Source organism: Taudactylus pleione, unplaced genomic scaffold, assembly GCF_031769625.1.
Source record: "Taudactylus pleione unplaced genomic scaffold, aTauple2 ptg000683l, whole genome shotgun sequence".
Lineage (NCBI taxonomy): Eukaryota > Metazoa > Chordata > Amphibia > Anura > Myobatrachidae > Taudactylus > Taudactylus pleione.
This window is the reverse complement of record NW_028285085.1, coordinates 2,018,996-2,045,264: the sequence shown is the minus strand read 5'-3', so window position 1 is coordinate 2,045,264 and position 26,269 is coordinate 2,018,996. Positions and strand designations below refer to the sequence as shown.

The 26,269-nt window shown below is 45.4% G+C and overlaps 1 protein-coding gene across 5 annotated transcripts in view; it reads left to right on the top strand.

Moving 5' to 3' along the window:
- The window catches only part of CEP164 (centrosomal protein 164), a 112,097-nt gene that overhangs the window by 58,918 nt on the left and 26,910 nt on the right, over positions 1-26,269 (top strand). For all 5 annotated transcript variants that reach the window (XM_088456019.1, XM_088456018.1, XM_088456016.1 and 2 more), the window contains 8 exons: positions 429-506; positions 1,863-1,928; positions 2,014-2,091; positions 11,695-11,777; positions 11,856-12,182; positions 15,988-16,197; positions 18,945-19,161; positions 21,777-21,854. In XM_088456019.1, the coding sequence (XP_088312145.1) occupies positions 429-506; positions 1,863-1,928; positions 2,014-2,091; positions 11,695-11,777; positions 11,856-12,182; positions 15,988-16,197; positions 18,945-19,161; positions 21,777-21,854 (1,137 nt within the window). The remainder of the gene's footprint in view (positions 1-428; positions 507-1,862; positions 1,929-2,013; positions 2,092-11,694; positions 11,778-11,855; positions 12,183-15,987; positions 16,198-18,944; positions 19,162-21,776; positions 21,855-26,269) is intronic.

The following is a 26,269-nucleotide window of genomic DNA, read 5'->3' as shown; positions in this document are numbered from 1 at the left end:
AGTTAGTTTCAGGCACTAGAGGAGGAGGTTAGGGTCAGGCACTGGGGAGGGAGGGGAGAGTTAGGCACTAGGGGGAGGGTTAGGCACTAAGGGGGGAGGGTTTACGGTACGGGGAAGGGGAGGTTAGGTTCAGGCACCAAAGAGGGAGGGTTAGGGTAGGGAGAGGGGAGAGGGTTAGCATACCGAACAACAAGTGTCGGTATGCTAGCCCTGTCGGGATTCTGACAGCCGGGATCCCATACCCAACCCCCTTCTCCTTTCCCAGTTATCTGTGCTCTAGCTTTCATAAATGTCCCTCATTTTGTTTTACCTTTTTTGTAATTTCATTTTAGAGGGTTAGAATATCATATAATAATGCGGTACATTCACTTGTGGCTGTCAAGATGGAGGAATATATATCTATTATTTTTTTATTCTTTTTCCTGCAGGATTTTGGGCTTGGTGGTCGATCGCTTGAGAAACTTCTTGACATCACTGCTCTATCACCTGGACCTCTCAGTCCAAAAGTAAGACATCCTCTTATCCTATAGCTCAGAGGGGTGTGGTATAACTTGTCAAAGTGCTGAGGGTCGACGCCAGAATGTCGACAGGCTCTGAATGAGAATATGACTAGTGTGTGAAATAAAAGCTGACATATTTAAATTAGTATTTTCCTGGGGATAATCTTAACTGCTACTGCTCACCGACACTATGGAGCATCTCTGTGTGGTATGTGGCCAGGTAGTCGACAGTCAGAATTTCGATATGGACCTTAGGTCGACAACCAATAGGTCGACATACAGTAAGGTCAACATGGTTAAAATGTCAACAAATGAAAATGTTGTTTTTTTGCTTTTATTTTAGCCTAAGACTAACCCTAAAAATCAACAACAAAAAAAAACGTGTCAACATTCTGGACATGTCAACATTTTAACCATATCGACCTAAGTGTATGTCGACCTGTTGTCCATGACGACATTCTAACTGTTGACTACCTGATCGGATACCATTCGGAGATGTTCTGTAGGGTCAGTGAGCAGTAGCCGTCCAGGATTTTGTGATTAGCCTTTAGGAAAATACTTATTTTTAATTTTTCAGCTTTTAGTTCACCCTCTGGTCAGGTGGATGATTCCATTGTAGCATGAGCAGATTGTGTGTGTGTGTGTGTGTGTGTGTGTCCAGACTGTGATTGCAAGCAGGGACAGGTGTAACAAAAGCAGCTCACTGGTTATTGAAGGAATCGAAAAATGTTGTTAGAGTCAATTTTGCTGAGCAATGTAACACAGCAGTGTATTGTGGAGCCCAGGAAGCCTTGGATGTCTACTAGATAACATTAACATGTTCAATGATAAAAGACCACGACACATTCTCGAAATCGTGCAATTAGATTACACAAACAGTACTAGGATTTAAGGTATAGATGAACATATATATTTGGCTATGATAAATGTTTTAGCATGAAATATAGTGTTTGTTAGACTCTCACCTGAACTGATTACTTGTGGGTTTCATAAAGGGATGAAGAAAGCATTCTATGTACTTTTGCATTTTAATTTATTCTTAATTTAGTTTGTAAGTTAAATCGATGATCTGCTGTAAGAACTTATTAGTTACCATATACCCAGTCTTCTGGAGTACCTCCATAAGTGAGTGACGATGGATTCAATTGCTCACCAAACAGGTTATCCTCTGTCACTTGATTTGTTCACAGGTTCAGCTTTACTTCTATTGTTTTCACTTTTGAGTAGGCTGTCGTGTGTTTTTAGAGGTTATTTTGTGTATATTAGCTATAGTAACTTGCATGTTGTATCCTTTCCTGAACCTGCTGCAGCTGCCTGTATCTTTTCCTCTGATATGTAACCACGTAACGTCTCCCTTTGCAGGAATCCGAGCCCAGTGAAGATGAGAAGGATCTCCCTAAATCTGACCACAGGAAGCTGACCAGCCTGGTGAGCCTCAGACCTTGCCAGTAGAGAGCTACCTCTTTATTCCTACCCTATCCATATAAAAATATTTTTTATTCTTTTCCTGCAGGATTTTGGGCCTGGAATTCGATCGGTTGACAAACTTCTTGACATCACTGCTCTATCACCCGGACCTCTCAGTCCAAAAGTAAGAGACCCTCTTATCCCACAACTCAGAGGGGTGTGGTATAACTAGTCCTCATTCAGAATGTTGACATCAGAATGTCGCCACTTTCTGAACGAGAATAAGAGTGGTATCTGGGCAGGTAGTTGACATGTAGAATGTCGACGGACGTTAAGTCGTCAACCAATATATTGACATAAACTTAGGTGAACATTGTTAAAATGTCAACACCAGAATGTCGACAAATCTTTTTTTTTTTTTTTTATCATTTTAGCCTAAACTCAACCTTAATCGAAAAAATATATGTTGACTTTCTGGATGTGTTGACATTAAACCATGTCCACCTAAGTGTATGTCAACATATTGGTTGTCGACCTAACGCCCATGTCGACATTCTGTCGACTTCCTGATCAGATACCACTCAGAGATGCTCCATAGTGTCAGTGAGCACTTGCTGTCTATGGTTTTGTGATTATCCCCAGGAAAGTACTTATCCATATAATAAGTGAGAAAGTGTCTGTCTTTTTGTCCTTTATGCACGGCCAGAGTTTTGGACCCAGCTCCACCAAATTTGGCATGGTGGTGTAGTTTGACCAGGATTAGGTTTTTGCCTAGGTTTGAACTTCGTCAGGGTCACACAATCCCGTTAAACCGGGACACTTTTAAATTAAACAGGTTCTGGGGCTGATGGGCTGGCTTCATACACACACTGTCAAGCCGAGTACACACTAGACGATATGTCGTCAGATCCGGCGACATATCGGGCGCATCGGCCAGTGTGTTTCCTCTATGTCGCTGTCTTCGGTATGCGTTCGGCCTCCCGGCAGACTGGGTGCCGACGCTTACCTTACCGGAGCCAGAATACCGACGCCAGCATCCTTATTGCGAGGATGCGAAGGTAAGTAGCGTGGTGGGGAGCAGGGTTAGGCTTAAGGGCTAGGCACTTGGGGGGGAAGGTTAGGTTTAGGCACCAGGGAGAGGGGGAGGGTTAGCATACCGACCACTAAGTGTCGGTATGTTAACCCTGTCTGGATCCTGACCGCCTGTATCCCGTCTCTCGGTATTACATACAGATTCCGACGCTGATGATGCATGCAGGTCCGACTGTGATATTGTCAGCAGGGGCCATGCTGTCGAATGCAGCATGGCCCCCGCCATTGCTCTGTCGCCGCCAGCATCGGCAGGTGTGCATGCACCCTGGCTGGGTCCTGCCGTTCATGATATCGCACTTTGGTACACATCATTTAGTGTGTACCCAGCTTCACACCCTCATCTCTTCCTGGCAGGTTCATGAGCAGCTCAGCACTAAATACGTTCAGACTGTGGCAAAGCGCATAATCAATCCACAAAATTTGATCCAGGCAAAGCTTAGCATATGTAAATTACAAACAGCAGGGGAGATTGATTGCAGTCACATCGTGCTGCTGCAGACGGGACCCCCTCTGTCCGGGCAAGGGACTCCAGTCCCGTCATCCCCCCCCCCTGATGGTAGCCCTGCTAGACATGGTCTTTAATGTTGGTCTGCAGAGTGATTTCAGGTGCGGATACAGTAACAGGGATCAAGCAGATTCCTGATTATCGGGAATCTGTGCATGCACCTGACCCACATTGGGCATGTGCAGTACTGGTCTGCGATCCCACACGCAGCATGCTGGCAGTGATTGACGGTCTGCTTCACTTTCTGGGCGGGGAGTGGTCGTTGATTGCCTCTATTTTCCAAAATGGGAGGCATGTCACCTCATCTAAGGTGGCTGTGTTGTATGACCCCATGGTCACTCAGCCGGCCATAGGGATTGCAGATGAACCAATGATGCGTCCTTGGACACGGTTTGGATCAGTAATGTATGCAGGAGATGTGGCGATTCCTGCTGTATTCCCATATTACAGCTATTGCAGCTACTAATATGTTATCAACTGCAATAGCATATCTATCTGCAGCTGAATCACCTCCTCTGTTCTGCAGTGATTTCTGAAGCTCAAGTGATTGTGGAAGCAATACTTATTTCTGTTCTGTAAGTCAGTCTGCTCCTGATATACCCCATTCCAAACGGTATGAGAATGCACTGTCATTTACACCTAATTTGCATAGGTTATAAGCGAGAACAATGTAAATAAATAAAGGCTTCAAGTGCACTTCAGGGTCCAGTTTTCAACCCGGGCAACGCCGGGTATCCCAGCTAGTTTTAAATATTTCAGCTTTATGTTCACATACTGGTCTTATTATTCTTGTCAGGCACAATATCTCCTTGCAGTGAGTGCATGTAGCCAGCAGATGGCATCTTGTGCTTTTACTTCTCACAAAGTCCTTGATTTGGCAGATTCTCTCTGCACTGCTATCATATGTTCATGGCTTTTGTTTCAGGACTCAGCTGGATGACTCCACTGTAGCATGAGCAGATTTGGGTATTGTGTGTGCGTATAACCAACCTGTGATTGCAAGCAGGGACAGGTGTAAAAGAAGGGGCTCACTGGTTATTGAAGGAATTGAAAAATGTTTCTTTGAGTACATTTTTGATGAGCAATTTAGCACAGCAGTGTATTATCGTGCCGCGAGGGGCTTGCAGTTAATTGTATTGTGCCCTATGTGGTTTTTTTGGATTTGCCTGATTACATCAGCATCCACCCTGACTCCTCTGTGGTCAGCCTCACCCCTCACGATATTGTTCCCCCCGCGTGGAGAGCAAAGGCTAGCCCGTCTGGTCCTATCCCGCAGAAGAGCTACTGTAGCACATATTGCTGAAAAAGTTAATGCTGGCTATGATAGAAATGTGTCAGAAGACACTGTGCATCGCAGCTTGTTGTTTAGTTGCAGACCGGTCAGAGTCCCCATGCTGACCCCTGTCCACTGCCAAAGGCAGTGGAGTGTAAGAGCTGGACCATGGAGCAATGGAAGAAGGTGGCCTGGTCTGATGAATCACATTTTCTTTTACATCATGGTGACTGCCGAGTGCGCATGTGTCATTTACCTGGGGAAGAGATAGCACCGATATGTACTATGGGAAGAAGACAAGATGGCGGAGGCAGTGTGGTGCTCTGGACAAGGTTCTGCTAGGAAAGCTTGTGTCCTGCCATTCATGTGGATGTTACTTTGACATGTGACATGTACCTACCTAAACATTGTTGCAGTCCAAATACCACCCCTTCATGGCAACGGTATTCCCTGACGGTAATAGTCTCTTTCAGCAGGATAACTAGCCCTGCCACACTGCAAAAATTGTTCAGGAATGGTTTGAGGAACATAAGAGTCCAAGGTGTTGACTTGGCCTCCAAATTCCCCAGATCTTAATCCAATCAAGTATCTTTGGGACGTGCTAAAAAAACAAGTCCAAGCCATGGAGGCCCCACCACTCGACTTACAGAATCTGCTGCTAACATCTTGGTGCCAGAGACCACAGGACACCTTCAGAGGTCTTGTGAAGTCCATGACTTGACGGGTAGAGATGTTTTTTGGCGGCACATATACAATATATGGCAGGTGGTTTTAAAGTTACAGCTGATGGGTGTGTGTGTGTGTGTGTGTGTGTGTATATATATATATATATATATATATATATTTCTACATCAGGGTCCATAGGGTATCCACAGGATACCTTGGGGTATAGGTGATGACGTCAGGCATTGGCACCATAGAGTTAAGTTTTCAGCCTCCCAGGATGCACTAGGGTCCCCCTCCTATACCCCACCCCCGAGCCAAGGCATCCCAGTTTCGTTGGTGCCCGGCTCGGAGTCGGAGCACATGTTTAGAGGGGGGCTAAGAATAACCTCTGAAGTTTCTTCAAGGCAGCTTGGCTGCACATCTGGGAGTACAGCATGGACAGTCACTGCTGACGTCCATGCTGTCTCCCCTACACCCCGCCGGTACCAGAACGCTGGTACTGATCCGGGGATGCTGGTAAGCATCTGGAGTCACGGCTAGCGGTGACCCCAGATGTTTCGGACCATGGCCGGATTCAAGGGGAGCAGGTAAGCAGCGGGGGTCCCGCGGTGGGTCCCTGCAGAGAACATGGTCCACAGTCCCCAGGCAGGGGGCTCCCTGGGGACTGGCTACAGCGTGGAGCCAGGTACTAACCTGCGCTTCCACTATCCCCCTGGGACAGCGGGCCGCGGCTGAGTGGCAAGCGCTGCGACGTCCCAGGGGTTATTTGCATGCCAAGGGAGCGCGCCTTCCCTGTATACAGCCGGCGCCTCCCCCGCTGCACACAGCCCTCTCTGCGCTGCCGATTGGTCCTGTGGCAGCGCTCCTCCCCCAGGCCGGCCTCCTCTCTGCTCCTCGGTGGCCATCTTGGCATGGTGAACGCTGCTGGAAGCTGCTGATCGGTGGCATCGCGGTCTGGGTCCCCCAGCATACCTCTCCTCTGTTGGCTTAAGGTCAGTGTATGCAGCGCTGTGTCCTACCAGACTCTGTGTCTGTGTGGTTGAGAAACAGCGCTGATAGTGCAGGGATTAATTTCTTCTGCATTGTATGTAACTTCTGCTAGCGCTGCTGCCTGTACTTTCACTTTCTACTGTCAGCCATTTTACTGTCCCTGCTCTTACTCTGCTAAAGCCCTTGCGGTGCGGTGATTGCAGGGTGGTTCTCCCACTATACTAACAAGTATTAGTGAGAGGGGTCTTACCATCATGTCTGAGAGTGAATTTCCTCTCCACCTTATGTGTACTAAGTGCAATGTACCAATAGCGGAGGGGGAGGGTAACGCGGAGGGGCTATGTCGGCAGTGTTATTTATTGGCGCGGCCAATTACTGTCACGGCTCCGGTACAGGAACCTCCCTGGGCTTGTTTCGCTAAGGCGCTTACAACCTTAGTGGGCCAGTTAGCTCCGCCACCTGCGTTTTCCCAGATGGGATTGTCCCAGCAGTCAGTGATGTCGTCACCCATGCAGGGTTTCCCGAGACAACTGATGGTACCCCACAGTCTCCCTATTTACCCTCCCCAGGTTTCACAGGAGCCTGCGTGGGTTAATTCACTGACAAATTCAGTACAGCATTTGTCGGAAGTGTTACAAGGGGAGTCTGTGTTGCGGCCACATAAGCGGCCTGTGGCGTCTCTGTCTGCTCCTTATGAGGATGACGACGTGACGTCCGATGATGGGGAGATTCTGGATCTATCTGACCAAGAACCTCTCCATACTAAAGCGTCGGACGCTAAGTCAAAGGTTTATATTCCTGGCCTTATTCGGGCAGTCCGCACGGCTTTAGTTATTGAGGATGATGATCCTCCGGTGTCAAATTCAAATATGCCCTTTTCAAGGATATTAAGGGTGACGCCACAGTGTTTCCTCTTTCGGGTCAGTTAGTAGACCATTTAGAGGAGGCGTGGCAACACCCCGGAAAACGGTATCAGCCTCAGAGGCGCTTAACCATGGCTTATCCGTTTGCTGACAATTATTTTTCTAAGTGGGAATCCCCTCCACAGGTGGATTCTCTTGTGACACGCCTAATCAGAAGTGCCACTTTGCCCATGCCTTCCATGTCCTCCTTGAAGGATGCTACGGACCGCAAGGTGGAAATCTGCCTAAAGTCCATTTATTCCCTTGCGGGCGTCCAGACCGGCTATGGCCGTGTGTTGGGTAGCCAGAGCTATGGAGCGCTGGGTTGATAGTTTGGAGGCGTCTTTGGACTCTGACTGTTCGGCTGAAAAGGCCAAGTTGGTGGGCAATCTCCGGAATTCGGCCACTTACCTCAATGAAGCGGCCTTGGATATCAGTATCCTCACCTCTAGGATTTCTTCTGCAGCTGTTGCTGCTCGTCGCACCTTATGGTTGCGATCTTGGAAAGTGGACGCTGATTCCAAAAAGGGCTTAGAAGCTTTGCCTTTTAATGGAGAAGTCCTATTTGGTCTGGATCTGGACAAAATTGTAGCTATGCTGGCAGCAGCCAAATCTGCATGTCTCCCGTCTGCTGCGGTCCCTTCAGGTTCTGGTACGTCATCCTTTCGGCCTTACAGGGCCCAGGGTAGGCCTAAAGCACAGTCTTTTCCCCGACAGGCTGGGCCCAAGAAATCGGCCAAGCCCAGGAAACAGGCCTGGAGTACCAGACGTCCGGCCCCTAGTCAGATGACAAACCTGCGGCCTGACGGTCCGGGCCTCCCTTTGGGGGAACCCAAAGTGGGAGGCAGTCTGCTTCAGTTCGCCCAGTGTTGGTTGATAACCACGACAGACAATTGGGTTCACGAAGTGGTTTCTCACGGATATGCCCTCTCCTTTCGGCACAGACCCCCATCCTGGTTCCTTACCACAGGCATTCCATTAGACCGGAACAAAGCCTTGGAACTGCGGAAGCTTTTGCACACTATGCTCCAGGCTGGAGTTATAGTGCCTGTTCCATTCTCCCAGTGGGGCCAGGGTTTCTATTCCAATCTATTTTTGGTGCAGAAACCCAATGGGTCGTACCGTCCAATACTCAACCTCAAGGCCCTCAACAAGTCCTTGAGGGTGCCTCGGTTTCGGATGGAGACCCTACGGTCCATCATTCTGGCTCTGGAACCTGGGGATTACATGGTGTCGTTGGACATACAGGACGCTTACCTGCATGTCCCTATTCTTTTGCGCCATCAGCAATTCCTCAGGTTTGCAATCCGCAACGATCACTTCCAGTTCCGGGCGCTACCTTTTGGCCTGGCGACAGCACCACGAGTGTTCACCAAGGTCATGGCGGCTCACCTGCGGATGCAGGGAGTCCGAATGTTACCATATCTGGACGACCTTCTGTTGTTGGCAGGGTCTCCAGAGCTCCTTCTACGCCATCTGGACCTGACGATTGCAGTGCTTCAACGTCATGGCTGGTTGATAAACTGGCAAAAGTCCACCCTGATGCTGTCTCAGAGGATCCTGCACCTAGGGGCCTTGTTGGACTCCAGGCAGCAGCGAATCTTTGTGACGGTGGAAAAGATCTCTGCTTTGCAGTTGAGGGTGCGCAGTTGTCTACAGTGTCACCGAGTGTCTCTGCACTTGGCGATGAGGTTGCTGGGCTCCATGGTGTCAGTATTCGACATGGTGGAATATGCCCAGTTTCACTCCAGACTTCTGCAGCAATTGATCCTGTCCAAACGGAATGGACTGCCTCAGAGTCTAAAGTCCCAGACGATGGTGCTCACTCCGAAGGTTCGCCTGTCTCTAGCCTGGTGGTTGCAGACGACCAACTTCAACAAGGGTCGCCCATTTTGTGTGGCGAACTGGGTCCTGTTAACAACGGACGCCAGTCTTCGGGGCTGGGGAGCTGTCACGGGTCCACACTTGTTCCAGGGCAGGTGGACCCAGGCAGAAAAGGAGCTTCCAATAAACATCTTGGAACTCAGCGCGGTTTTCATTGCTCTCCAGCAGGCACATCGGGTTCTCCAAGGTCACCCCGTGCAGGTCCAGTCGGACAACTCCACCACCGTGGCCTACATAAATCGACAAGGAGGAACCCGAAGTCGGGCGGCACTCGCAGAGGTGTCCCGCATCCTGGTCTGGGCGGAGCGCAATCTCCCGGCTATATCAGCAGTATTCATCCCGGGAGTCCTCAACTGGGAGGCGGATTTTCTCAGTCAGCAGGACGTACATCCGGGAGAATGGTCTTTGCATTAGGACATCTTTCAACTTCTGGTGGACAGGTGGGGTCTTCCAGAGATAGACCTCATGGCGTCACGGCACAACAACAAGTTGCCGGTGTACGGGTCTCGCACAAGAGACGAAAAGGCGTCTCTGGTGGATGCTCTGTCCATCCAGTGGACGTTCCAGTTTGCCTATCTCTTTCCTCCGTTTTCCCTCCTTCCGCGGGTTATCTGGAAATTCAAACAGGAAGGGGGTACACTCCTGTTGATAGCTCCCGAGTGGCCCAGGCGGCACTGGTTCTCGGACCTCCAGAGTCTGTTCGTGGACACTCCTCTGCGGTTGCTGCTGCGACCGGACCTGCCCCTCAAAGGGTCCTTGTCTTCACCCGGACCTGGCTCGGATATCTTTGACGGCGTGGCTGTTGAGACAGCCATGTTAAGGTCCAGGGAGTTTATCGGCTCTGTGGTGCAAACCAATGCTAAGAGCTCGGAAGCCACCCTCTGCAAGGATATACCATCGTGTGTGGCATGCGTTCTTCCAGTGGTGTCGACCGAGAGGTTATGCCCCTCGGGCGTTCCGTCTGTCTAGAGTGTTGGCTTTCCTACAGGTGGGGCTAGACCATGGGCTTCGCCTTGCTTCCCTGAAAGTGCAGGTGTCGGCCCTGTCAGTCTGGTTCCATCGTAGGATTGCTGCGCTCCCTGATGTGCGCACCTTTATGCAAGGTGTTCTTCGCATTCAGCCACCTTTTGTTCCACCAGTGGCTCCTTGGGATTTGGCTGTGGTCCTGAGAGCTCTCCAGGGACCGCCGTTTGAACCACTGGGCTCAGTGGACCGTAAATGGCTTACAGCTAAAACAATATTCCTTCTGGCCATTGCTTTGGCCAGATGTGTTTCTGACTTAGGGGCTCTCTCCTGTAGACCCCCTTTTCTGATTTTCATAGGAACAGGGCGGTTCTGCGCACTCGTCCTGGTTTCCTTCCTAAAGTTGTTTCAAGTTTTCACATCAACGAGGAAATCGTTGTGCCGGCTTTTAACTCACCTGATCTTTCAGTGGGTGAGGCCACTTTGGACATTGTGCGGGCCTTAAGGATTTATGTTGACCGCACTTCTTCTTTTAGGAAGTCGGACTCCTTCTTTGTCCTCCTATGGCTTCCGTAAAAAGGGTTGGCCTGCTTCAAAGCAAACTTTGGCAGGTTGGATTCGTATGGCTATTTCAGAAGCTTATCTTCATGAAGGCCTTCTGGTTCCTTCCTCTGTGAGGGCACATTCCACTAGGTCTGTGGGTCCTTTGTGGGCAGCTCGACGTGGTGCATCTGCAGTCCAGATCTGCAAGGCTGCCACGTGGTCCTCTGTCCATACCTTTGTGAGGTATTACGCTTTTGACACCTTTGCCTCTCAGGATGCTTCCTTCGGGCGTCGGATTCTCCTTTCAGCACAGGAGCGTCCCCACCCTTAAAGGATACTGCTTTGGGACATCCCCAAGGTATCCTGTGGATACCCTATGGACCCTGATGTAGAAAATCTGAGATATGGTAAGAACTTACCTTTGTTATCTCTATTTCTGCGAAGTCCATAGGGTTCCACAGGACTCCCGCCCTGTCGCACCTGTGCTGCAGATGGGCTTTACTCTGGTCACCGTTTTTTTTCCGTCTCCCTCTGGTGAGAATGTGATTCTTGTGTGTGTCCAGATCTTTTTTCTCTCTCTTCCTTCTCCTCCTCCGGCCTATGGCTTGGTACGTAACTGAGATGCTTTGGCTCGGGGATGGGGTGTAGGAGGGGGACCCTAGTGCATCCTGGGAGGCTGAAAACTTAACTCTATGGTGCCCGATGCCTGACGTCATCCCCCTATACCCCAAGGTATCCTGTGGAACCCTATGGACTTCGTAGAAATAGAGATAACAAAGGTAAGTTCTTACCATATCTCATATTGGATATATATAAAATATATATATATATATATATATATATATATATATATCTGCAATCATACACTTCCCATTCTTTAAGTAGCGGAACTGTTAGATTTGACTTGTGTTTTGTTTCTGCAGCCATTTTTGATCTATAATGTGATCATTTTTTTTTTTTTTCTTGAAGGAGGTAGATGAAGACATAGAAGAGGAATTGAGTGAAGAAGATGCTGTAGATCTGGTGAAAGGTCCATTGGAGACTACAGAGAGGTAGGTTTACGTCAAGGGCCATACAAATTTGTACATTTATTTTGACTATTGTTTTAAATAAAATGTTGTTTATTGCAGCCAAATTCATCCAGACACAAATACTGTAAACTCTACTATGGAACCTACATCTACTAAAGAACTGTTTAAACAGTCACTGACATCATACAAACTTGACAGCCAGTTATTGCAAAATGCAGGTAAGGTGTCCAGCCTGGAACATGAACAGCCGCAGAAACTCACGGATAAGTCTTTTAAACCATCAAATGACACTTCTGGAATGATGGTGGAGCAGGAGATGAGTGCACTAAAGGAGGACCAAAAACATAAACTGCAGGAATTGACAGAAGCCATGTGGAAGAGAGAGGAGAAGCCCAGCCTCCTACAGTACCAAGAGAGTAACTTCAGGTATTTTGCTGTTGATGTTAAGAGTACAGGTACCAGATTTTGCTGGGACTATTTCAGAATCGCTTTTATGCATATACACACACTTTTTGCCACTTAAACAGCATTCTTTCTGAAAAAATGCTCAAAAATGACAATAAGTGTTTTTTTTTATTTAGAACATGCTACTTACAGGAAGGAAAAACGTCACTTTCACCTTGCACGAGGTTATCATAAAACACTTCCCTATTTGATGAAAATTTGCCATAGGTTATAGACATTGGCAAACTTTTTGAATCTTACAGTAAAGATGAATCCTCATAGAATGTAAATTTTTTTTTTTTTTTTTTAAAGAAACTCTGGAATAAAATATGTTGAAGGAATACCAGAAATTGTAGATGAATGAGATTTTTTCTTTTTAAAATAGTGAATTTATATACTTGTAGCAACATTATACCATCGCCATTCTCACCCTATAATCCTTTATTGTACTTCTGTATGTAATGAAAAGAGGATTTTTAGTTATCACCAATAAATTCATTTCTCCCAGGCGTAATATTGTGGTTTCAGGGCACTTAAAAAGTTTCATTTCTTTGAGGGCTAAATCTCTTCCCCTCACCAGTTTCAAGATACAAAGCCCCAATTAATGGGAATAAACAATAGAAAACAAAAACACTAATACTACAAAACTAAACAATACTAATCTAGGGTAAAGGTGGGTATGCAGTATCCCCTATATGGACTCGGAGAAATGAATTTAACTGTTATTACTACCAAAAATCATCTTTTCTCCATCATCCAGTTTGGGGCGCTGCCACCATGGGGACATTCTAAACTGCCCCCAGGTCTCGATATACTTGGACATGGCTAAATGAATGCAAAATCTTGCGCCCAGAGTTAGCATCTACGGTGGCAAACCCCTGAAAGTGATAAAACTTAGTAAATGTGTCGGCAGAGCACAAAGTGACTGCCTAACAAAGCTTGGCAGAAGCCCCATGCTTGAATGATCTGAACCAGAATACGCCTGCTGAATGGTGGACATTATGCATTTGCTATTGTTGTGATGCCTTTGCTATTGTGTTTTGATGCTGGCTAAGCTTGCATAGAAAACATGAAGTCCAGTCCAAATAAACTATCAGTTCTCAAACATGTTGTAGCCAAGCTGTTCTTGCTGAGAAGATCCAAACTCCTTTTAAAAAGTAATGACGAATTCATAATTAAGGTGGAAAGTGGACACGACCTATGCTGAAAAGTCAGAAAGTCTGCATAACACTACCCTTCCACTATGAAAAGTTCAGAAAAGTAGATCTGCCTGACAGAGCCCCCATTTCCGAGACCTATCTGGCTCATACTATCGGTCTCCTTCCAAGTCATAAACTTCAACTTCTCCAGAGGTTCAAACGACTGAACCTAAGAAAGCCGAGAGGACTAGGTTAAGATTCCACGGTGCCTTGGGATGACCATATGGAGACTGTGGATGTTTGAAATCCCTTGTCAAAAGGTTTGAACCTCTGAAATCATGACTAGTCTCTTGAAAATAAACAGATAAGAAAGACTCCTGCACTTTTAAGGAACTTCCCATTGGTCCGATTCCAATCCAGATTGAAGAAAAGAAAAAAGATGCAACAGCTGGAAAGACAACTTGTGGAATCCAGAGCTCTCAAACCAAACACATAAATCATAGAGGGCCTGATTCAGACCCGGTCGCAAGCGCTGTGCGCTCGCTACCGGGTCGATGGTGGGCCAGTGCGAATGCGCGCTCCGGGTCTCGCAACAAAGGGGGCGAGCTGTCGATGTTGAGTGATAGCTCGCCCCCTTTGGTGGGCGGGCCGGGGAAGTGTCTGCCCAAACAGAGGCGTTCCCATGTGAACGTCTCCGTTTGGGGGCGGCCCCACTGACATCACGAGTGATGTCAGTGGGAGAGATTTCGGCTCTGTTAGAGCCGAAATCTCTTTGGGGCTGCGGCAACGAGACCCTACCACAAGGGTCTCATCGCAAGCCCGATGGTCTTGACCATCGCGACCATCTTCCTGGCTGCTCGCTATAGCTCTGCGAGCGGCCAGGAGGCTGTTCTTAAAAAAAAAAAAAAAAAAAAAGACCGGCCCTAATTCATAGCGTCCGGCTCTGAATCAAGGCCAGAGTCCCTATGGTAGTTTCATGGCTCTTAACATAATTTGTACCATCTGTTCTAAAATCCATTTAGCTCTCAAGATCCTGGCTTCAATCACCATGCTGTCACATCCAGCTGACAAAGGTCCTGGTGTCAAAATGAACCCTGAGACTGCAGATCTTCTCGCAGAGGAAAATGTCCACTTAGGAATAGTGCTATACTTTACAAATTGGAGTACCAAGATCATCTTTGCCAATTGGGGGCTTTGAAGATCACTGGAGCCTGTTCTCTTTTGGATTTCTTGATGCAGTGGAAAAAGACCTACTGAAAGTCCCATGAGGTTGCCATGGTATCTATTAGAGATGTCAATGGGTCCCTGGACCTGAAGCAGAACCTGGACAACTTTTTGTTGTGCTGGGAGGCTATGAAATCCATCTCTGGCCAACCCCAATGTTCCAGCAACAGACTGAAAACTTTCTAATGTAGCGACCACTCCCTAGTAAATAGAGTACCTACTCGGATAATCCACCTCCCAATTCTCCACAGCTCCAATTGTCTTAAAGGAGGTGAACATCTTCCACTTCATTTTCATGCAGTTCCTTTTCAGTTTTATTTAGAGGAGATCAGAGGAGTTCTGGAGGTCCATCACTATCGTCACCAACTCCTGGAAGGGATCATGTCTTCAGGCAAGAAAAAAATAAAGTGACAATGGTGACCCACTGAGATCTCAGCACCGACCGCATGACAGCCATAATCTCCATCAAGATCCTCTGTGCCATGGCTAGACTGAAGGGCACAGCTAGGAGATTTTTAAATCCTGAACAACAATCTAAGAAGACAGTGATGTCCTTCCCAATTTGTTAGATGGAGCTATGCTTCAGTGATGTCTGTGGACACTAAAAATTTGTTGGCCTCCATGTTGTTTATCCACCTCCATTGAAACTGTCCATTCAGAAACCCTGAATTATTTGTTTTGGTTGAACTGAATGAAGAAGTGACAATATAGTGTGCTTAAGAGCCCATCTCATTGTCTTTTGAAAGGACTGTGGGAAAAATAAAATCTCTTTGGAGGAGGATGTCTGAGATAGAGGATGTAACCTTGTTCCATGACTCACCCACAAGTCTGAAGAGGACTCTCTCCACCAGTTCCAGAAAACCAAGAGACTAGCTCGCACCAGAGCAAGTTGGGTGGGTGGGGACCCAGTACTCTGGTTGTTCATAGCCTTAAGTCAGTCAGGTTTGGCTGCCCCTTTGAGCCACCAAGGAAATATTACAGTAGGGCTGTCTTTTTTTCACTCCTGTTACCAGCCATAGATATTTGCTGTCACAGGGAAAAAAATACTAATCATACCCACTATTATCTCTTATCCAAATCACCATAGGCAGCATTTATTGGGCACTTAACATATAAACTGCTGGGGGCTTGGTAAGTTGGGAACCTTCAGCCATCAAAGCAAGTTAACCTTTTAAGTGCCCAGCTCGTTCATCCTCTACACAAATCCATGGTAGCAACGTCTTTCAGATTGGATGATGGAGAAATAAGAGAGGTTTATGGGGAACTTATGAGATGAATAAGAGTCAGTGTAATACAGATGAGTTAGGGGATTGAAGATGAAACTGCTAAACCAGGTGGGTAAGATATATCAGGATGTGTAGCATCTAGGAATTTATGGGGAGTGTTTAGTTAAATTAAGCCTAAATGACTTCTGTTTTGCATAGGTCCATGGAAGAAAAGCTGGAACACAAGACAAAAGAGGAAGCGGAAAGGATGAGGGAGGCCCAGAAGCAGAGATTGCTGAGGCTGGAAACAGAGCTCAATTTGGAGAGGGAAGAAGAGGAGGCAAGGTTGAGGGAGGCCCAGAAGCAGAGATTGCTGAGACTGGAAACAGAGCTCAACTTGGAGAGGAAAGAAGAGGAGGAAAGGATGAAGTAAGGAAAATGCAGGAGGCCTCCCACTCCTAAAATAATAAGTAGAGAGTAAAGGCAATAAAGTGATCAGTTTAAATTTCATTTCAGCTGTGAATATTCTATTTCAATAGTTTGCAGCCTCTACATAATCTAAACACACCGCTATTTAAATGCCTCTTTGTGCCAGGCGAACGTTTGCCATTCTTCCTTTATCCGCCAGCTTGTGCTATGTGACGTGACAATCTCCTCGCATGATTGCTGCTCGACCTTCAGCTTTTAAATTATGTAACCAAGTTTTTGTGGTGTGTATATATAAGGACAAGTTAACCTAAAGTCAAAATTCGGCAAAGCATTCGGTGTATGTGGATTAGGTGTGGTATTCACAATATTTATAAACAAAAATGTTTACGCTCCTGCTGAATATGAAAAATGCTTATATAGATCATAAATAATATAAAATGAGAAGTAATAATATAAGAGTAAATTAATATTTGATACATGCAAAAACATGGTGAATCCTGGTGTGGGAAAGGGTGAAGGGTTCAGACATTTGTAAAATTGTGAAAAGAAATAAGCCTGCGCTTGGTAATTCCCATGTTATGCATGGTACCAGCTGCAAATGCTCTGTGTGGAGACAAAATAGACTGTGGTCAGCGGGTGTGGTATAATAGATCAACAGGCAATTGGTCGACAGTTAATAGGTCGACTTTTTTTTCTTTTTTTAAACCCTAACCATGTAAAAATGTCGACCATTTTTGTATCCATCATTTGAACCTGTCTATCATTTGTCAGTCAACCTTTTGTCCATGTCAACCTTTTAACAATGTCGACATATTGCCTGCCGACCATCTGGTGTCGATCTATTGACTGACTATCTTCCATCTGGCACTTATTCTCACTTTTGAAAATCTGTATATATCTAAGAAAATGGAAGTATGATATATTTCTGAAGATTCTTACATTAATAGAATTCCTAAATTCTTAATTTAGCATGATATTAGTGTAAGAGACGTAGGACCCATGGAGTGGAGCTTGAATGTTTTGATCAATATGAATAATTCCCTCTTACTGTCATTTGTATAGTTATATACAGATTGGTAAAGTGATGACCAGGCGCTGGCTACAACGGTCTTTTTGATTTTTATAAAACTGTAACCAGAATTGTTATACACATGGTCCTGAAAGGGCTTCATTTACACCATTACCTCTGTATCAGGTGATAAATGTCCCCTAATGTGGGCCTCACTGCTATAATGATAAATCAGCCACAGGGTGGGTGCCGTTATGGGAGGTGACAAGCGGAATGCCTCCCTTCCTACAGGCTACCAGGTCAGTGATGAAAAAAGATTTTGTGGAGGCTTTCCCAGAGTGGGATGTCGGCTAGTCATTGATGCCCACATCTTTTTTATTGAGTTGGGCAATGAAATAGTCTTAGGGCCGTATTCAATTAGCCACGATAATTTTGCGCTGCCAGCGGAATCTAGTTTCTGCCTACATCGCGTGTTTTGGACGTGGAAACTTATCAGGCGCGCCCCCGCTATTCGCCCTATTCAATTCCAAAGGACACGAAAACGGGACCCGGCGAAACGAAAACAGACGAAAAGTGCTGTCAGATTTGGGGAAATCGGCCTGACACCCCCCAAAAGATACACTAACATTGGGGATCAATGTAGATGCCCCCGAATAGCCCTACTGAGGCTATTTGGGTTACTTATATGCTCTCATTAGCTGCTAATTAGCGTCTTTGCACAAGTGGTGGAGAACAGCATTTAGCAGGTTTTTTTGGAGAAAATAACTAGTCCCAGCAAATTTGGGGTACATGAAAATGGGTGCAAGCATGGTTAAAATTCCCTCAGTCAAGTTTTGTAAAAAGCGCACCTGCAAACAAAACAACACCTCCCCCATACTTGTGGACCCTCCAAAAGCTTATTTCGCTAGTTTTTAAGTTTGTACCCCAACTTTGTACTTTTTCGTCCCCCATATTTTGGGGTGTTCTGCATTTTTTTTTAAGGATTTTTTTTACGCAGTTATGCTTTGGGGGGGCTGTCCCAAGGTTGCTGAGTGGTTTCCCGACTTTTGCACCCCAAAACCGCAATTCTGCACTTTCTCACCACCTATTCATAGGCGAATCTTTTTTGCCTATTACATTGCATCGCGTTTTTGCGTAAGCGAAGACTGTTTGAATTTAAATACGAGGATGAGTTTCCGCCTGGCGAAATGACGTCATCCACGATACTTTTTTGCGGAAAATGGCTTTGCGCGTCTAATTGAATACGGCCCTATAGACGTTAGTGGGTGAAAGTTGCAGTATATGTGGCCTCAAAAGGACCATTTATCCTGATCAGCATCCTTTCAGGATCTATTAAGATGTCAATTGGGATGGTTGATAAATTCAATTGCATAAGGACCAACTATGACGGTGTTTCAGATTTGAGCCCCTCATACACTGATAATTACATTACTGTTAACGGTTTGTACACAAAACCTTTTTACTATACTGTAAAACAATAGATACTGTAGATGTGCTATTGCAATTTAGTTGGTAATGATCAAATAGATGGAGAGATCAGTAGGTGAGACCTGACCGCTGTGCATGACCCTAGTAGAGATACAGTGGTGAGAGAACACAAATTCTAAATCCATTAAAACTATTTATTTATAGCTATAAAATGTAAAAAAACATTTTCTCTGACAGTTCTATTGACCTTACTTACACCTAATTTAGCCTTGTCTCATATTTGTGCTGGTGTCTTGTCTGTTCGCTGTAGGATCCAGGAAGAGGAGATACTAAAGGAGAACAAACGGGCTTTAGAGCAGCTCCAGCTGTCTGAGGAGGCAAAACTGTTACAAGATAGAAATGCTCTTGGTGACAAAATGAAAAAGGAGACAGACAGTGCACTGGCGGAAGAGAGACTATTGCTGTCACGTGAGCAAGATCGTGCCCTGGTAGCGCTGAGAAACCAACACAAACAAGAAACTAGCGAGGTAATAGAGCCTATTTCAGCTAAAATATCTTGTACAAAATACACATGTGGAACTCTGTGATGTGTTGTGGTCAGCGGGATAGTGTGGTAGAGGGTCTACCGTACCCATCATTTGTAGGATAGTTTAAAAGTCTTACAGCTGTATTTTTTAATTATTATTTATCTCTTAAAATGATATAAATATGCTCTAGGTATTTTTCATGACGAATCTTGGAACTGAGGGGAATTCTCTCAAATGTAGATTGCTCTCAGCCAGCACCTATTAGTAAATATGGGGGAGTTGTATCAAACCTTCTAAAGAGGGCAAGTGAAGACCCAAAGAAACACATTCTATAAAATGCTAAGTTAGAATCAAATTGTTTGCTATAGGTTTGATACATCTCCCCCTCTGTCAGTTATGCGAAAGCCTACCTCCCCTTAATGTAATATCAGGATGATACATGCTAAGAGAACACTACAGTAAAATGTACTTACTTCTTTGTGTTGTTACTTTTTGTCAGCGGAAACATTTCACAGCGATCAAAACCGTTTTGAATAGAGATTGGCCTCTCTATGGAGCATTATTGGTTGTTTCAAAGCTGAGGTTCAGTCTTACTTTAAATAAGGCTGAATCTATTTCATACTGCTATGCATCGGGTACAAGTAAGCCTCCGTTATCAGGATCCCTTCTGATAAGGCGCAATTGGGCGTGCAAAATCAACTGAAATCACTCGCAAAGTTTTTCAAGATTTGTTTTGATAGAGAAAAGTGCATTCGCTGTTAGGTTTTTTTAAATAAAAAAAAATGCTGTGTATATATAAGAAATCTATAAAATATTAAAGGTATAATCTTTTCAATAACAAATTAAAGTAGCAAATATAAAATAAATCTAAAATACACCCACAAAATTAAATTAAACATATACAATTAATGAAAACAGCAACTGTCCTATTCAGAGATAAATCGTCAATCAGCCAATCGGATCTAGTGCTAGCAACCATCTTCCTCGAGCAGTCAGTAAGCAATGCACAAAGATGACCTGCATCTAGTAATAATAATAAAAGCAGATATCTTAATATTAGTAATATCTAACTCTAATAATTAATTATGCAGAGGTTTAGTAACACTGAACACTGAAAGTAACCACATTGCTGGACAAATCATTGTAGTGAGCAGCGAAATAATTACCTCAGGCACCACATGACCAAACACAGCTAATTACAGTATCTAATTCCAATAATATAAGCAGGTATATTCTATTTTTTTTAGAAATATATAAAAGGCAGCCATCTATATCGCTGATTTTGTTTCAAGCATACTGGTCAATGGGAACTGCTAATTGCATTTTGTGTTGGTGTATGGAAGCAGAAAGTATTAGGCTGCATTTATATTTCCTGGATGCCGCACTATTCCCAAGGCTTTGGAATCGCTAGCAGATGTTCTCTGCTTGCCTCCTAGGCCTGTGTACTGTGTGAGCCTGTGGTAGGCTGGAACAGTATATATCCACTGAGGATTACACAGAGATGAGGCATCAGGTGCATTATCTGTACACTGGATGTATATTCAGCGTCAGTAGAATGTGGGTCATCTGAGACTACCAGGAAGCTCGCCAACAAGGCAAGGATAATGCACAGTACCAGTGCCTAAGGGGGTGGCATTGCCTGGCACCTCACATAAACAGACTAAGCAATAAGCAGACTTTGTAATATATAATATTGTTACAGAGAATCTGAGTAGTGAAATAACGCACAAAATTGTAATTATTGCTAACTGTATATAAATATATCATATCTCCAGGACTTTTTTTATTCACTTTGTCTCATGCCACTATCTCTTGTTTCTAACCCCCCCCCCCCCCTCCACTCTTATTCCCAAACCTGAAACCGCTCCACTGTAAAGGCTCCACACATATTTAAAAAAGTTGACAACTAAAACAAACAACAATTACAAATCAGTTTTTGAAAGCTTTACAGAAGGGAAAATGTCTGAAAATGATGTTCTTTTTTTATACTATTATTAGATCTGTTTTTTTTTTTTTTTTTTTTAAATGACTATACAAGAATTGGCAATAGCAATAAAATGGAATCGATACCTCATGACACATGGTTGTCCTGTTTTGTTTTGCATCAGAAATATGTATAGTGTTCATTCTAGTACCCTGCACCTGTCACAACGCTGGTGCAGTTCCTCTTTTCTGCCGGGGGTGTCGCTCTCTGCTCTGCTGCTTTTAGCACACTCTGGTCTGTATCTCATCGTAGTTTATTGCATCAGCTGACTTTGCTAGAAGCACCAGAGCAGAGAGCGACACCCCAGGCAGGAAAGAGGAACTGCACGGGCTGTGACAGGTGCAGGGTGCTAGAATGGACACTATGTGTACCAAGAATTTGAGAACCTGTAGCAGGCTGGCTTATTACTGCATTTCTGATGGTTTGGCCTCGCAGTGATTTATTGTGATCAGATTTTTATGGCCCGAATGAATCGCTGTCACCACAGCTCTTGAACTGCCTCGGGCTTTGCATCCGATATTTATTTGCGTTGTTCAGGTTTTACAAAGGACAAAGTTGCAAGATGAGCAGCAGCAGCAGCCTGTAGGAAGTCTGTTTACGTTCTCCTCCCTCTTGTATGCATGTTGTGCAGGCACTTGTGTCACTGGAGAAGCAGCATTTGGCGGAAATGGAGAAACTAAGAGCTGGAGCAACAGAGAAACATCAGAAGGTGAAAACACGAGACAATCTATGCTTTCTGTTACCTATTACATCCCGCCGTCCTTTACAGCACTTTCTCTTTCACTCAGTCTTTCTTTTAAGGCTCCATTTATTAAGTGAAGGAAACCCTGTCTAAATGGGCTTCACCCTATCTATCAAAGGCTCTCGCCAGTGGTAGCCCCTGACTCATGCTATGCTTACCGCTGCCAGTCAGTATAGAATATAGTATCACTCACCTGCTCCGGTGATAATATTCATTGGGTAATTTATAGCAATAACAGATTTCTGAAAATCTCAGTTGTAGCAACATTAGATGATATGTCGCCTGATGCAGCGGATCGCGCCGACATATCCTCCTCATAAGCAAATGTGTACACACTATGGACGACCATGTGAGCTCCCGCAGTTCGTCCATCGGGGTCCTTCCGTCGGGCTGCAAGTAGGGCCGATGGAACAACCCAGCTGCCGATGCCCGGCAGGAGCCGGTGCCTGACATATGTGGTGGTCGGGCACTGTATCGTGTACTGTGTTCCATCCACCTGATATGTCGGGTGTCACATCGCTGGGTACAGAAATCGGTAAGTGTGTACCCAGCTTAAGTTTCTTTCTTCATTCTGTCCTCTCCCATTATTTCTCCTTCATCCACTAGGGGACACTGGAGTTCAAGACAGTGGGGTATAGACGGTGGTAGAGCAGAGCCTGGCACTTTAAATAATTCTGAAGTGTGACTGGTTCCTCCCCCTCTATGCCCCATCAGCCCCAGTTTTTAGAATGTGCCCGAGAGAGCCGGTCACATAGGGCTGAGCTCCAGCCCACACTTAGTATTTTTTCTTTTATTTCAACTTTATTTTAATTTCTAGCTTTCACAAAGCATTGAGGACAGGCTGACAGAGTACTGCGTCTGTCAGCTTGCTACATGGAGGCATCAGGAGACCCGCCTCCACTAAAAAGAGTGTGTGTCGGAGTCCCAGGCACCCTGGCAGTAGCTCAGGGAGGACACGCCACAGCTTAATATAGAGGCTGTGTCCGTGCTTCCGAATGCCTAGCCGCAGCCCTGATGCCAGCAGTGGTAAGTATAGCTCTGTTCCCCTTATGGGGAACGGAGTTTAATCTGCGGCTCCTCTGCCCCCTCCCAGGCTCAGGTGGTATATACTGTAGTATAACCCCTCCTGGAATCCTGTTATAACGCCGCTAGCGTTGTTACAAGGGGTGGAGGTACCGCGCATAGAGCGCGGATACATGTACAGGGAGACTGTTCAGACAGTCTGTAATGTTGCTGCCTAGCAGCATGCCTGATCCCTGCACGATGAGCGCTGTCTTACTTTATAGAGCCTGACAGCGCTCTGTTTGCTGCTCTCACGAGAGCTGAATCCTCCCTCTGCTATATCCCCACGAGGAGGGAGCCTGCCGCGCCCCGCTACTCCCATAAGGGAGTCTACATTGCGCAGCAGCGCGGCTGTTCCCTGCCGCGCTGACGCTTGAAGAAGCACTGGGCTCCTGCAGGGGGAGGAGCACAGCCGCCGGAGAGCGATGCTGTTATTCACAGCGCTCTCGGCTGCTGGTTGCGGCGCCGGTGCTTGTATGAAGATGCACCGGCGCTGGCTATTACGTTCCCGCTCCCCCACTCGCATTATGCTATACCAGCCATTGTTTGCACCCCGCCTGCTTATTGATAAGGGGCGGAGTCTAGTCCATGCTGGCGTGCACAGATGCCGCCATTACCTCCAGCGAGTATTCTAAAACAGCATATGCACCTGCCTTAAAAGGAGCCGGGGCTTATTGCCTGCATCTCCTGCATCCTCACTCTGGAGTTCTGTGGGGGGTGCAACCCTTAACAGGGTTGTGGGTTTTATTCCCAGTACGTCCCTAACTGTTTGGAGTTTGTATGTTCTCCCTGTGCTTGCATATGGCCTCTTCCGTTTTTTTCTTTACTTAAACCTACAGCACCTGGTCTTATTAGGTTTAACGGCACAACTGTGGAGTTTGTAATTTAACCTGCAGTCTTTATATAGATTCTGGCTCTGCCTCATCTCTGTTATATTGCACGTTGGTAGTTCCCCTACGGAACTGGGTAGTGTACTGGTTTAATATTATATTTAAAAAAAAAAAAAAATGAAGCACAGGGAGGAACATGCCACAGGCTAATATAGAGGTTGTGTCCACGCCACTTTGCCCACCACATATCTATCAGCGCCTACGGCCACACGCCCGATCTCGTCTGATATGGACGCTAAGCAGCGCCAGGCCTGGTTAGTACTTGGATGGGAGACCGCCTGGGTATACCAGGTGCGGCAGGCTTATTACATTGAACATCTGGGGCAAATATGCTTGATGTGTAACAGAATAATGCAGTGTGTTTCTTCCATCTATAGCTGCCAGAGATCACTCTTCCTAAATGTGTATGGTATGCATAGTCGGGGCCACTGTTCTGGCTGCTGCCAGAAATTATGGTTATTGCATATCTTTAACTCAAGGTTACAAAAAGGGTGCGTCCCATCCTCAGGCTTATGCCTCACATTGGCTCACCTTAACAATGAGCCGTACTCTTCTCATGCATATATGTGGCTGCACATATGTTAAATCTCAACAGCCTTCGGTGCTTACCTTAGAAGGTATGCATCTGTGCATCTATATGGATTTATATCTTATTTATTCCCTTCGGCAGCACACACAACACGAAGTAGTAACATATGGCCGTTGTGGTGGTTGGCATTGCTGTCTCGCATCACTGAGGTCATCTTTTGATTTCCATCATCTGGAGCCAGAAGGGCACACCTGATAAGGCGAGTACACCGGTAACGGAAGGGTCCCAGGATGGCAATCAGTCTGGGATAGTACGTTGCTAACATTTCCTGCCCCAACGCCGTAGCAGAATGACAGCCATGCGCGGCACATGAGCAGTCTCCCTGCGTGGAGGTAAGCCACATGTATGTATATACTTGTATTTTAAACTAAACCCGGCGTTAAGACCTGGGGCTCAGTTCCTTCCATGGCTCTAACTATTGCCCATGTTATATTTTTAAAATTATATCGTCACCTACTAATCTTGTATGTAGGTACGCATAGGCATGTGGGGATTTGTGTGTGTAATATATATATATATATATATATATATATATGTATGTGTGTATATATATATGTATGTGTGTATATATATATATGTGTGTGTGTATGTATATATATATATGTATATATATATATATATATATATATATATATATATATATTTTGCTTCTTATCCTTACCATTAAAGCAGGGGTAGGATATGGTCTTCTCAGTTTTATGTCTGATACCTAGCATATTTAAAGAGGATGCTGCGACGAGAGGCTGGACTCTCCTGATCCGGTAGTTTGTTCTATAACTCCGCTTACACCATCTCTCCCTAGGGATTGGGTGGTGTGTGTGTATATGTATATAATTATGGATATGTGTAGGTATGCCTATACTTCCACAATCATTAAGGTACACATTATTCCACGTCTGGAAAGCTGCCTGGGTTTACCAGAAGCTGTCTGTTATACATATTATATGGTGGCTCTATAGACTAGAGTCATGTTCTGCAGCTTACATAGGATAGTCACAGGCTCCTACGGCATTGCTTCTAGTATGGACTCTATAACATGTCCTGGGGCCTTCCTGTATGTCCACACATGTATATGTACTTACACCCGCCTCGGGTTATAGTCCTGTTTCCATCAGTCTATATCTACGGCGTCCACTTCGGGGGACCTATTAATTACAACTACACTCTAGGGCGCACTTAGTAACCAACTTGTAAGACACTAGGAATGCAGTGTGTGGGATATATATATGTGTGTGTGTATATGTATGTAGCGTGCTGATCTCCTGGTGCAGGAGTTTGACAACTGACTTACTATGTCGGTACTAACTCTTCCTTTCAAAGAGTTTGCCTTTTCATGCAGCTATGTTTATGTGTGTGTATGTGTATATATACTGATATATTCCCGTTCCTTGTATGAATTTTCCTAATAATTGGAGAAATCTGTTTTTGGCCCTGACTGGCGTTATCACTACATATATATATCTCTTCTTACTTGGGATAATTAACGCATTCTATGTCTATGTACAGGTACCTTTCCCAGTATCGATTCTGGTACTTTATATTATTGTCTTGTCGCATATCTCAATAAAATGGGTATCTGATGGTCCCTTGGGTACATTTCCTATCAGTACATAGAGAATCCAGGATCTATTCCATCCTCATGGCTTATTTAGTTAATTTACATGAGGCCTAGGGCCACCCGCCGATATAGGCAGGGTCTGGCCTGGGTTGTATCAGATTGTGGGCGTAATACACACTTCACCATTATAAGTGTTAATGTAAGGATACACTAGCAGACCGTTTTTGGGGTATGTGTAATCTCTATATGGATACATATCCCTAATGGAACAGGCTCAGGTATA